This window comes from Pristiophorus japonicus, chromosome 7 (assembly GCF_044704955.1).
Source record: "Pristiophorus japonicus isolate sPriJap1 chromosome 7, sPriJap1.hap1, whole genome shotgun sequence".
Taxonomy (NCBI): domain Eukaryota; kingdom Metazoa; phylum Chordata; class Chondrichthyes; family Pristiophoridae; genus Pristiophorus; species Pristiophorus japonicus.
In genome coordinates this window covers 231,574,716-231,587,470 of record NC_091983.1, presented here as the reverse complement: position 1 = coordinate 231,587,470, position 12,755 = coordinate 231,574,716, and the positions used below count along the sequence as shown (strand labels likewise).

The 12,755-nt window shown below is 51.6% G+C and overlaps 1 protein-coding gene across 1 annotated transcript in view; it reads left to right on the top strand.

Moving 5' to 3' along the window:
- LOC139266693 (netrin-G1-like) overlaps positions 1-8,172 on the top strand; it is a 36,994-nt gene extending 28,822 nt beyond the window's left edge. The window contains exons 7-8 of the mRNA XM_070884283.1: positions 6,014-6,148; positions 7,943-8,172. Coding sequence (XP_070740384.1) covers positions 6,014-6,148; positions 7,943-8,172 — 365 coding nt within the window. The remainder of the gene's footprint in view (positions 1-6,013; positions 6,149-7,942) is intronic.
- The last annotated feature ends 4,583 nt before the right edge of the window (positions 8,173-12,755 follow it).

Here is a 12,755-nt window from a genome sequence, read left to right as displayed (position 1 = left end):
ATCCCGACTCAACCTTTCCCCAGTGACTAGACCCCGACCCAACCTTTCCCCAGTGACTGGACCCCGACTCAACCTTTCCCCAGTGACTAGACCCCGACCCAACCTTTCCCCAGTGACTAGACCCCGACCCAACCTTTCCCATGTGACGAGGCCCTGACCCAACCTTTCCCCAGTGACTAGACTCTGACCCAATCTTTCCCCAGTGACTTGGCCCCAACCCAATCTTTCCCAGCGATGAGATCTGGCGAGGCTTTCCCAAGCGATGAGGCCTGGCCCAGGCTTTCCCTAGCGATGAGGCCTGGCCCAGGCTGTGTTGAGTTATATTGAAAGCTCTGTGTTTTGACGATATAATCGTTGCCTCCCTGTCTCCATTGTTTTTCAGGAATTTGTATGTTGTTTGTAATATGTCCTTACTATACAGTATAAATGCACACGAGGCCCATACTTGAGAAAAGGTCACTCTGTGACCAGTTACCTTTATTGCCAAGACCTCAAGAGACAGACGGTGGGTGGAGCTTCCCCATTTTACCGGAAAGTCCAGGTTAGGAGTGTCTCCCACAAGTCCGTCCCCTGTGGTCAGTGTTCTCAAGGTGTACAACTTAGGTCAGCTTATGCATGGGTCACAATGACAATTGAATACATGACATCACCTCCCCTCAAAGTCTTATTGGGATCACAGGTTAAGTCTCTCTGGTGGTTTGCGCTCCCTTGTAGAGCGCCTGAGTTGGGGCTCTGGTTGTTGGGCACTGGCCTGAGTGTCTGCTGTTTGCGGTGCCTCAAGCCTGTCTGGACTGCCCACAGTGACTGGGCTCTCCTCCACTTGATTCCGGTGTTCGGTCACCTGTGGTGGAGTAAACTCTACGTCGTGTTCTTCCTCTGCTTCTTCTATGGTGTTGCTGAACCTCCTTTTAGTTTGATCCACGTGTTTGCGGCAGATTTGTCCATTGGTAAGTTTAACTGCCAAAACCCTATTCCCCTCTTTGGCAATCACAGTGCCTGCAAGCCATTTGGGCCTTGCAGCGTAATTAAGGACAAAAACAGAGTCATTGACATCAATACATCGTGCCCTCGCATTCCTGTCATGGTAGTCACATTGTGACTGACGCCTGCTCTCAACAATTTCTTTCATAGTAGGGTGCACAAGGATAACCTGGTTTTGAGCGTCCTTTTCATTAGCAGCTCTGCAGGTGGAACCCCTGTGAGCGAGTGTGGTCGGGATCTATTGGCCAACAGGAGACGTGATAAGCAGCTTTGTAGGGAACCCCCTTGGATTCTGAGCATCCCCTGTTTGATTATCTGCACTGCTCGTTCCGCCTGGCCATTTGAGGTCGGCTTGAACGATGCCATTCTGACATGGTTGATTCCATTGCCCGCCATGAAGTCCTGGAATTCAGTACTTGTACGGGCCATTGTCGCTGACCAAGACGTTCGGTAGACCATGGGCAGCAAATATTGCCCATAGACTTTCTACCGTGGCAGAGGATGTGCTTCAATTTAAAATCCACACTCAATCCATTTGGAGTAAGCGTCTACTACAACCAAAAGCATTTTTCCCATGAAAGGACCTACGTAGTCCACGTGGATGTGTGACCATGGCTTGGCGAGCCAGGACCAGGGCTAAGGGGGGCTTCCTTGGCTGCGTCATGACAATGCCCGGGTGCTCATTGTGTAGTTCTCTGATAAACACCTCTCTGCCCTTCGGGGGCATGACTACTCGGTTTCCCCACAGTAGGCAATCGGCCTGAATCAAGAGTTCATCCTTGCACCTATGAAACTGTTTAAACTCCTCAGGGCATGCCCCGTACGTGGCTGCCCAGTCCCCATTCAGGACACATTTCTTAACTAAAGACAGTAGCGGGTCTTTATTTGTCCAGAACTTAATCTGATGGGCTGTCACAGGTGAGCCTTCGCTTTCGAAAGCTTCATCAGCCATGACCATCTCAGCATCATGCTCAGCTGCCCCCTCAGTGGTGGCTAGTGGGATCCTGCTGAGTGCATCGGCGCAGTTTTCAGTGCCTGGTCTGTGTCAAATTGTGTAGTCATAGGCGGCTAACGTGAGTGCCCACCTCTTTATGCAGGCTGATGCATTCGCATTTATGGCCTTGTTGTCGGCCAAAAGGGATGTTAGTGGTTTATGATCTGTCTCCAGCTCAAATTTCCTGCCAAACAGATGCTGATGCATTTTTTTTACTGCATATACACATGCTTGTGCTTCCTTTTCTACCATCCTGTAACCCCTTTCTGCCTGGGACAGACTTATGGAGGCATAAGCTACCGGCTGTAACTGACCATTGGCATTCACATGCTGCCACACACACACGACCCCATAGGATGACGCATCATCTGTTAAAATTAGTTTCTTACACGGGTCATATAACGTTAACAGTTTTTTAGAGCACAACAAATTGCGTGCTCCATCAAAAGCCTTTTCCTGGCTGTCCCCCCAGACCCAATCACGACCTTTGTGTAGGAGCACGTGTAGCGGCTCTAACAGCGTGCTCAATTTGGGAAGAAAGTTCCCAAAATAGTTCAGGAGCCCCAGAAACAAATGCAGTTCCGTCGTGTTATGGCTCCCTGGATCGTTTCCGTTTTGGACGCAGTAGGTCTGATCCCGTCTGCTGCCACCCTCCTCCCGAGGAATTCTACCTCTGTAGCTAAGAAGACGCACTTCGCTTTTTTCAGTCGCAGCCCGACCTGGTCCAGTCTGCGTAGCACCTCCTCCAGGTTGTGGAGGTGTTCTTCAATATCGCGACCCGTGATGAGGATGTCATCTTGAAAGACCACTGTCCTTGGAATTTACTTGAGGAGGCTTTCCATATTTCGCTGAAAGATTGCGGCGGCCGAATGAATCCCGAACGGACATCTGTTATACTCAAACAACCCATTGTGTGTCGTGATTGTGGTCAGCTTCTTTGACTCACTCGCCAGCTCCTGGGTCATGTAAGCTGAGGTCAGGTCCAATTTTGAAGAAAGTTTGCCACTGGATAGCGTCGCAAAGAGGTCCTCCACTCTCGGTAGCGGGTACTGATCTTGGAGTGATACCCGATTGATGGTGGCCTTGTAATCGCCACATATCCTGACCGACCCATCCGCCTTGAGCACTGCCACGATTGGGCTCACCCAGTCACTGAATTCGACTGGCGAGATGATGCCTTCCCTCAGCAGGCGGTCCGATTCGCATTCTATCTTTTTCCGCATCACGTACGGCACCGCTCTGGCCTTGTGGTATACTGGCCTGGCGTCCGGGTTTATGTGAATCACTACCTTGGTCCCCATGAAAGTGCCGATGCTGGGTTGAAATAATAAGTCAAATTTGTGCAGGACCTGTGAGAATGATACTCGCTCCACAGAAGAAATTGCATTGACATCGCCCATTTCCAGTTCATGAGAGCAAGCCAACTCCTCCCCAGTAGTGCGGGACCGTCCCCTGGGAAAATCAAGAGTGGCAACCTGTTCTCCGAATCTTTGTGGGTCATGGCTACCGTGGTGCTGCCTAGCACCGGAATGATCTCCTTTGTATATGTCCGTAGCAATGCGTCAATCGGCAATAATTTTGGCCTCCTGGGCTTGGACACCCACAACCTTTCGAACTGTTTGATACTCATCAGGAACTGGCTGGCCCCCGTGTCTAGCTCCATTAATATTGGGATGCCATTGAGGAGCACTTTCATCATTATCGGTGGCGTCCTGGTGTATGAACTGTATCTGTCCTCCACCTGAACTCGCTGAACTTCAGCTTCCAGTGATTTCCCCCAGTATTCATTTGGCTTTGTAGGGCTTACATCGGGCCCGTCCTCCTCGTACAGCAACCTGGCTGCAGGCTTGCTGCACATATGCGCCAAGTGACCGCTGATGTTGCAGTTTCTGCAGGTATATTGCTGATACCTGCAAGCTCTGGCTGGGTGTTTGCTTCCACACCTCCAGCATGAGCTGGAGGCTCCATTGTTGGAAACAAAAGATCCATTACCAGTCGATCATCTCTGACTGTCTCTGTAACTGTCCTTAAGCGCACCATTAACAGGTATTGATGAACCCATTACTGGCCGCACATTGTCCATTGCGATGGCCTGAATCGCCATTCAGCTAGCCATTGTCTCTGTTGAATTCCCCCTTTGGGTTCGACTACATGCTGGGGCATGTCTGATTGTCCTTGTCTGCCTTGAGAACTGTGTGCCGCATTAACAATGTTGAGTCCTTGGTCATTTGCCGCATTTGAGCCAAGATTTTTGCCATAAATCATTCTAGTCTCTTCCTCCCCTGAGATAATTGTCTGGGCTATCAGAGCCGCCACTTCCAAGGTCAAGTCTTTGGTCTCAATCAGTTTACTGAAAACCCCAGCATGCCCGATGCCCTCACTAAAAAAGTTTCACAGCATCTCCGCTCTGCATGCATGTCGCCGGAGATCTGCCATGAAGTCTGGAACGCTTTGCCCTTCTCGCCGCCGGTGCGTGTAAAACCGGTGTCTCGCCATGTGCATGCTGCTCGCTGGTTTAAGGTGTTCCCCGATCAACTTATTGAGCTCTTGCAAAGTCTTATCCGCCGGCTTCTCTGGCACTAGAAGGTCCTTCATCAGGGAGTACATTCTGGATCCACAAACAGTCAGGAGATGAGCCCTGCGTTTGTCGGCTGAATCCTGTCCCAACAATTCCTTAGTGACAAAACTTAGCTATCGTCTCTCAATAAAATCGTCCCAATCATCACCAACACAGTAACTCTTTTCTGTGCTGCTAGTGGCCATGCTCGCGTGGTTTAAATCCCAGTTTCTCGTTGCCAATAATATGTCCTTACTATACAGTATAAATGTACACAAGGCCCATACTTGAGAGAAGGTTACCCTGTGACCAGTTACCTTTATTACCAAGACCTCAAGAGACAGACGGTGGGTGGAGCTTCCCCTTTTATACCGGAGAGTCCAGGTTAGGAGTGTCTCCCACAAGTTCGCCCCCTGTGGTCAGTGTTCTCAAGGTGTACAACTTAGGTCAGCTTATACATGGGTTACAATGACAGTTGAATACGTGACAGTTTGTATTCTCGGTAAACGACCATCCTGTATCGTAGCAGCGTTGCTTCCCTCTGCTCAATGTTACCCCTCCCCCACAGTGTCCACCAACAATCCCCTCTCTCCATTTCCTCATCTCCTCCCATTCTCCACACACACAATTACACAGAATGTACAGCACTGAAACAGGCCATTCGGCCCAACCGCTCCATGCCGGTGTTTATGCTCCACACGAGCCTCCTCCCACCCCTCTTCATCTCACCCTATCAGCATATCCTTCTATTCCTTTCGCCCTCATGTGTTTATCTCGCTTCCCCTTAAATGCATCAATACTATTCGCCTCAATCATTCCCTGTGGTAGTGAGTTCCATTCTCTGGATAAAGAAGTTTCTCCTCCATTCCTTATTGGATTTATTAGTGATGATCTTATATTTATGACCTGAGTTTTTGACTCCCCACAAGTGGAATCATCTTCTCTATGTCTACCCTATCAAACTTCTTCACAATTTTAAAGACCTCGATCAGGTCACCCCTCAGTCTTCTCTTTCCCAGCAAAGAGCCCCAGCCTGGTCAGCCTTTCCTGATAGGTACAACGTCTCAGTTCTGGTATCATCCTTGTAAATCTACTTTGTACCTTCTCCAGTGCCTCTCTGTCCTTTTTATAATACGGAGACCAGAACTGTGCCCAGTGCTCCAAGTGCGGTCTAACCAAGGTTCGATACAAGTTTAACATCACTTCTGTGCTTGTGCATTCTATCCTCTATTGATGAACCTGGCTTGTTTTTTCTGGCCTTGTTAACCTGCGTTAATTCTGTGCAGTCGCCCCAGGGAGTGGAACACGGGCCGTGTGCAGTCAGTGTGTGGAGGATTGAAGCTGTTTGTAAAGTGTTGGAGACTTGTTTCACCCCCACAGTCTGAGCCTCCCTTGTCGCACTCATTCCTGTCGCTGAGGTTGTGTCGCTGTGTTTATTGGGAACAGCCGTGTGCAGTGTGTGTGTTGTCTTGTTTCTGCAGACTGTGAGTGTCACCCTGATGGCTCGCTCCACCATCGCTGTAATGACACGGGATATTGTGACTGTAAGGAGGGGGCGACAGGGCCCAAGTGTGACAGGTGCCTGCCCGGATATTACTGGCACAGGGGCTGTCGAGGTAAGTAACCGTTCCAGCACCAGCCCCTCCCCTCACTCCGCCCCGGCTTCTGGGTGTCAGGGTCAGCAGAGTATCCGATAGCAGAGGTACCGTGGGGGGAAACACAGAGGCTTTTAGTGAGTGAATCCCCCTGGATTCTCCCATCACCTGCCACACAATTAGTGGCACAGCTCCTCACAAAGGGAGGCCTGGAGTTCAGTGAGGGTGGGTCATAGAATCAGACAGCACAGAAGGAGGCCATTCGGCCCATCGGGTCTGTGCTGGCTCTTTGAAAGAGCGATCCAATTACTCCCACTCCCTGCTCTTTCCCAATAGACCTGCACATCTTTCCTTTTCAAATATTTATCCAATTCTCTTTTGAAAGTTACTATTGAATCTGCTCTCACCGCCCTTTCAGGCAGCGCATTCCAGATCACAACAACTCGCTGCGTAAATAAACTCTTCCCATCTCCCCTCTGGTCCTTTGCCAATTACCTTCAACCTGTGACCTCTGGTCCCTGACTCTCCTGCCCCTGGAAACAGCTTCTACTTATTTACTCGATCAAAAACCTTTCATAATTGTGAACACCACTATTAAATCTCCCTTTAACCTTCTCTGCTCGAAGGAGAAGAATCCCAGCTTTTCCAGTCTCCCCACATAACTGAAGTCCCACATCCCCAGTATCATTCCTGTAAATCTTCTCTGCTCCCTCTCCAAGGCCTTGACATCCTTCCTAATGTGCCCAGAATTAGATAGAATAATTGGACACAGAATTTAATCCTCAGTCTCAGCCTCAATATTTAATCCCATCCTAATTTGCACCAAGTCCTGTTCACCCATCCCCGCTGTGCTCGCTGATCCTCATTGGCTTCCAGTCTGGCAATGCCTCGAATTTAAAATTCTTATGTTTGTGTTCAAATCCATCCATGGCCACATACCCCAATATCTCTGTAACCTCCTCCATCCTACAACCTCCCTATCTCTGTAACCTCCTCCATCCTACAACCCTCCCTATCTCTGTAACCTCCTCCATGCTACAACCCTCCCTATCTCTGTAACCTTCTCCAGCCCTATACCCCTCCCTATATCTGTAACCCCCTCCAGCCCTACACCCCTCCCTATCTCTGTAACCCCCTCCAGCCCTACACCCCTCCCTATCTCAATAACCCCCTCTAGCCCTCCCTATTTCTGTAACCTCCTCCAGCCCAACACCCCTCCCTATCTCGGTAACCCCCTCCTGCCCTACGCCCCTCCCTATCTCTGTAACCCCCTCCAGCCCTACACTCCTCCCTAACTCTGTAACCCCCTCCAGCCCTACACTCCTCCCTATCTCTGTAATCTCCTTCAGCCCAACACCCCTTCCTATCTCTGTAACCTCATCCAGCCTCATAACCCTCCCTATCTCTGTAAACCCCTCCAGCCACATAATCCTCCACGAACTCTGTGCTTCTCCAGTTCTGTCCTCTTGCATATCCCCAACTCTAATCGCTCAACCATTGGGGGCCGTGCCTTCAGCTGCCTGGGCCCGAAGCTCTGGATTTCACTCACTAAACCTCTCCACCTCTCGCTCCTCCTATAAGACAATCCTTAAACCCGACTTCTTGGGCCAAGCTTTTGGTCCCCTGTCCTAATATCTCCTTTTGTGTCTCGGTGTTAAATTTTGTCTGATAACCTGTGAAGCACCTTGGGACGTTTTATTACGATTAAGATGCTATATAAATGCAAGTTGTTGTAAAAGTAAGAGAGAGTTGGAACAATCTGTAACGTGGGAGAGTTTCTATGACCTGACCTTTCTTTTCTCTGACCTCTTGCAGCGGGCGTGTGCGATAACTTTCTGACGCGGTGTGAGAACGGAGGAGTGTGTGAGGACAATGGGAGATGTGTGTGCCCCGCTCCCTACACCGGGCTCCTGTGTGAGAAAGGCCAGTGTGGGGAGGAAGTGGGAGGGTGTGTCTCCCAATCCCCGCGGGACCCCATCTTACACCGGGTGCTGCTGTCGCTGACTGCGCTGCTAACCACCGCTAACGGCCGCCCGCCGCTCTGACCGGCTTCCAGTGCCATGGCCGCTCACGGGAAGGTGCGAAGAGCGCAGGAGAATCCAACGTTTACTGCGTCGCCGGTAAAACACGCTCCCCTCCCCCGCTCCCACCCCTGGGAAAGACAAAGTGGAACCGAGGCCGGAGCCCACCCAGCCCGACTGGATGTGAGAGGCCGGAAGGAATGGGCAGTCAGTGGGGACTGGACTCTCGGACTCCCCGCGGGGCCCAGGCAGCTGCTAATATTCATTCTGTAATCGCCAGCCGCTCGGCCCATGTCCAGCTTTGGGACAAAGAAAGAAAGAAAGGACTTGCATTTCTACATCGCCTTTCACCCTCTCAGGATAGCCCAAAGCACCTAACAGACAATGAAGGACTTTCTCAACAAACAGCAATGTGATAATGACCAGACAACCTGTTTTAGTGATGTTGGTCAAGGGATAAATATTGGTGAGGACACCGGGGATAATTCCCCCGCTCTTCTTCCAAATAGTGAAATGGGATCTTTTACACCCACCTGAGAGGGCAGACGGAACCTCGGTTTAATGTCTCATCCAAAAGATCGTACCTCCGATAGTGCAGCACTCACTCCCTCACTCACTCACACTTGTTACACTCCATCACTCTCATTCCATCCATTCCCTTCCTTCCTCATTCATTCCCTCACTCCATTTGATAGTGCAGCACTCCCTCAGTACTGATCCTCCGACAGTGCAGCACTCCTTCTGTACTGCTCCTCCTACAGTGCAGTGATTCCTCAGTACTGCCCCTCCGACAGTACAGTGTCCCCTCAGCACTGCCCCTCCGACCGTGCAGCACTCCCTCAGTACTGCCCCTCCGACTGTGCAGCGCTCGCTCAGTATTGTCCCTCTGACATTGCAGCGCTCCCTCAGTATTGTCCCTCCTACAGTGCTCCTGTCCTTCAGTACTGCCCCTCCGACAATGCAGCACTATCTCAGTATTGTCCCTCCGACAGTGCGGCACTATCTCAGTATTACCCCTCCGACAGTGCAGCACTCCCACAGTTGTGCCCCTCAGACAGTGCAGATAAACTCTGACCTGAGACCTTGACTGACCACGGCTGAGAAATGATTCACTTTGCTCTGAGTTTATCTTACACAGAGGATTCAAAGCTTTTACAACAAAATAGAAGAGAGATTGTGTCCTGAAAATATTTCATTCATTCGACAGGGACATTAATCATCATTTATTTCTTGTTCTGGAGAATCTTTTCCTGACCTGTCTCGGGAACTCTTGTAGAATATTTCCTGGTTCCAAGGAATTATCATCAAAGCCCATTTATCTGACATTTCAGATATTAAATGTTGAAAAGTCACTCGCCGGTGTTAAGTCCGGACTCTAATGTACTGACTTACACAAGACACATGCTGAAGTCAAGGTCACTCAGGACCTGCACCTTTCATTCCAGCTCTCCAGTCCTGCACTTGCCTGAGACCTCCCTTTATATACCTCAGTGGGACAGGTATGGAGTGTCTCCTGCAAGTGCACCCCTGGTGATAAGGTATGCTTATTGTTACAGGCCATATCCAGTTACAGTCATATATAGCATGGTAAGATACAGTTATATAGAGTAATGTGAGATACATGACAGCCGGGGTCAGAATGGCTCCACTGGGCCCTTTCATCTCAGTTTAACGCTCTGCACTTGCTCTCAACAGGTTGTGTGAAGATTTATCGGCAGATTTACAACTTGCTTGTTGCTGATAACAGACGATGATTTGCTCTTTAGATTCGAGCCATTCCACACGGACTGGAACTGGAGCCCAGTGTTTGGGGAAATTATTTCCCTTTAGTTTATGGTTTTGAAGAGCTGTCTCTGTTGGGTGCCTTTGTATCAAATGGTTTTGGGGCTGAAATTGCCCCTTTTTTTAAGAGCAGTTACCAATTAGCTACCGCTCAGTCGGGACGGAGGTGCCGCCATTTTAGAAATTGCCCTGGTGCATTTTTATGGCGGTGTAAGCTACCACCCTGCCCGTGTTCCCATCCCGTCGGGCGCACGCCAACCCCTTACCTTGCAGCGTTGACCCCCTTTCCGCCCCGCAAGGGAAATTGCCCCATGGGAAATTGTCCCGCGAGAGCAGATCGGCCGGCGGTCGGTGTCACTGACAGCTTTCCCCGGTGGGAAGCTGCTTGTGGCTGCGTGGGGCGTCTGCCCTTAAAGAGGAGGGCGCACTGCCGCGGCCGCCATTTTATTTTAATTGTCGGTCGCTGGCCTGGCCAAAACCCTCCCTGGTGGCCCAGTGGGCACCACTAAAGTTGATGCAGAGCTGGCAGCGGCCCTCCCCTTTAACTGAAGGAGAGGGACGTTGTGACACATCAGCGCGACGCCCCTGAATCCGCCCACCTTCCGCCCCGCTCCCCACCGACTTCCGCCCCGCCGCAGCCCGGCTTCACCGTCCCGCCAGAGAAACATTTAACAAAGGTCCAAAATCGATCCAGACACAACGATTGGGGCGGTAAATCAGCAAAGGAAACGGTGAGTGTGTCCCGTTTTGGTCGGAGAGCAATTGCGGCCCCTTTGTGTTCTAACTCGCACCAAGTCCCGTTCACCCACCACCCCGCCGTTCACTGACCGACATTGTTCCCAGTCCGGCCACACCTCGATTTTAAATTCTCACCCTTGTGTTCAACTCCATCCATGGCCTCGCCCCTCCCGATCTCTGTAACCCCTCTCCAGCCATACACCCCCTCCCTATCTCTGTAACCCCACTCCAGCCCTACACCCCTCCCTATCTCTGTAACCCCACTCCAGCCCTACACCCCTCCCTATCTCTGTAACCCCTCTCCAGCCATACACCCCCTCCCTATCTCTGTAACCCCCCTCCAGCCCTACACCCCTCCCTATCTCTGTAACTTCCTCCAGCCCTACACACCTCCCTATCTCTGTAACCCCCCTCCAGCCCTACACCCCTCCCTATCTCTGTAACCCCTCTCCAGCCATACACCCCCTCCCTATCTCTGTAACCCCTCCAGCCCTACACCCCTCCCTATCTCTGTAACCCCTCTCCAGACATACACCCCCTCCCTATCTCTGTAACCCCTCCAGCCCTGCACCCCTCCCTATCTCTGTAACCCCACTACAGCCATACACCCCCTCCCTATCCCTGTAACTTCCTCCAGCCCTGCACCCCTCCCTATCTCTGTAACCTCCGCCAGCCCTGCACCCCTCCCTATCTCTGTAACCCCCCTCCAGCCCTGCACCCCTCCCTATCTCTGTTACCTCCTCCAGCCCTGCACCCCTCCCTATCTCTGTAACCCCCCTCCAGCCCTGCACCCCTCCCTATCTCTGTAACCTCCTCCAGCCCTACACCCCTCCCTATCTCTGTAACCCCACTACAGTCATACACCCCCTCCCTATCTCTGTAACCCCCCTCCAGCCCTACACCCCTCCCTATCTCTGTAACCCCACTACAGCCATACACCCCCTCCCTATCCCTGTAACTTCCTCCAGCCCTGCACCCCTCCCTATCTCAGTAACTCCCTCCAGCCCTGCACCCCTCCCTAATCTCTATAACCTCCTCCAGCCCTACACCCCTCCCTATCTTTGTAACCTCCTCCAGCCCTACACCCCTCCCTAATCTCTATAACCTCCTCCAGCCCTACACCCCTCCCTATCTTTGTAACCTCCTCCAGCCCTACACCCCTCCCTATCTCTGTAACCTCCTCTAGCCCTGCACCCCTTCCTATCTCTGTAACCTCCTCCAGCCCTACACCACTCCCTATCTCTGTAACCTCCTCCAGCCCTGTACCCCTTCCTATCTCTGTAACCTCCTCCAGCCCTACCACCCTCCGAGATCTGTGCACTTTTGTACATCACCGATTTTAATCACTCCAACATTGACGGCCATGCATTCAGCTCCCTGGGCCCCAAACTCTGGAATTTCCTCTCTAAACCTCTCCGTCTCTCCCTCCTCAAAGATGCTCCTTAAACCTCACCTATCCGAATATCTCCTTACGTGACTTGGTGTCAAATAATTTACGCTCCTGTGAAGCACCAGGTTTCCTCCCCTGCCAAAGTATCGAAACAACTCTCATCAAAGTCACAAGTGACGTACTGCCCCCTCTGATAGTGCAGCACTTGCTCAGTACAGCCCCTCTGACAGTGCAGCCCTCCCTCAGTACTGCCCCTCTGACAGGGCAGCCCTCCCTCAGTACTGCTCCCTCTGACAGTGCAGCACTCCCTCAGTACTGCCCCTCTGACAGTGCAGCCCTCCCTCAGTACTGCCCCTCTGACAGGGCAGCCCTCCCTCAGTACTGCCCCTCTGACAGTGCAGCCCTCCCTCAGTACTGCCCCCTCTGACAGTGCAGCCCTCCCTCAGTACTGCCCCTCCGACAGTGCATAGATGAGATGACATCACTCCCTCAGTACTGCCCCTCTGACAGTGCATGGATGAGATGACATCACTCCCTCAGTACTGCCCCTTCCGACAGTGCATAGATGAGATGACATCACTCCCTCGGTACTGCACTGGGAGTATGTTCCTGGATTATGGGCTCAAGTCTTTAGGGGCCAACTTGAACCCACGACCTTCTGACTCAGAGGTGAAATGCTGCCAATGAACCACAGCTC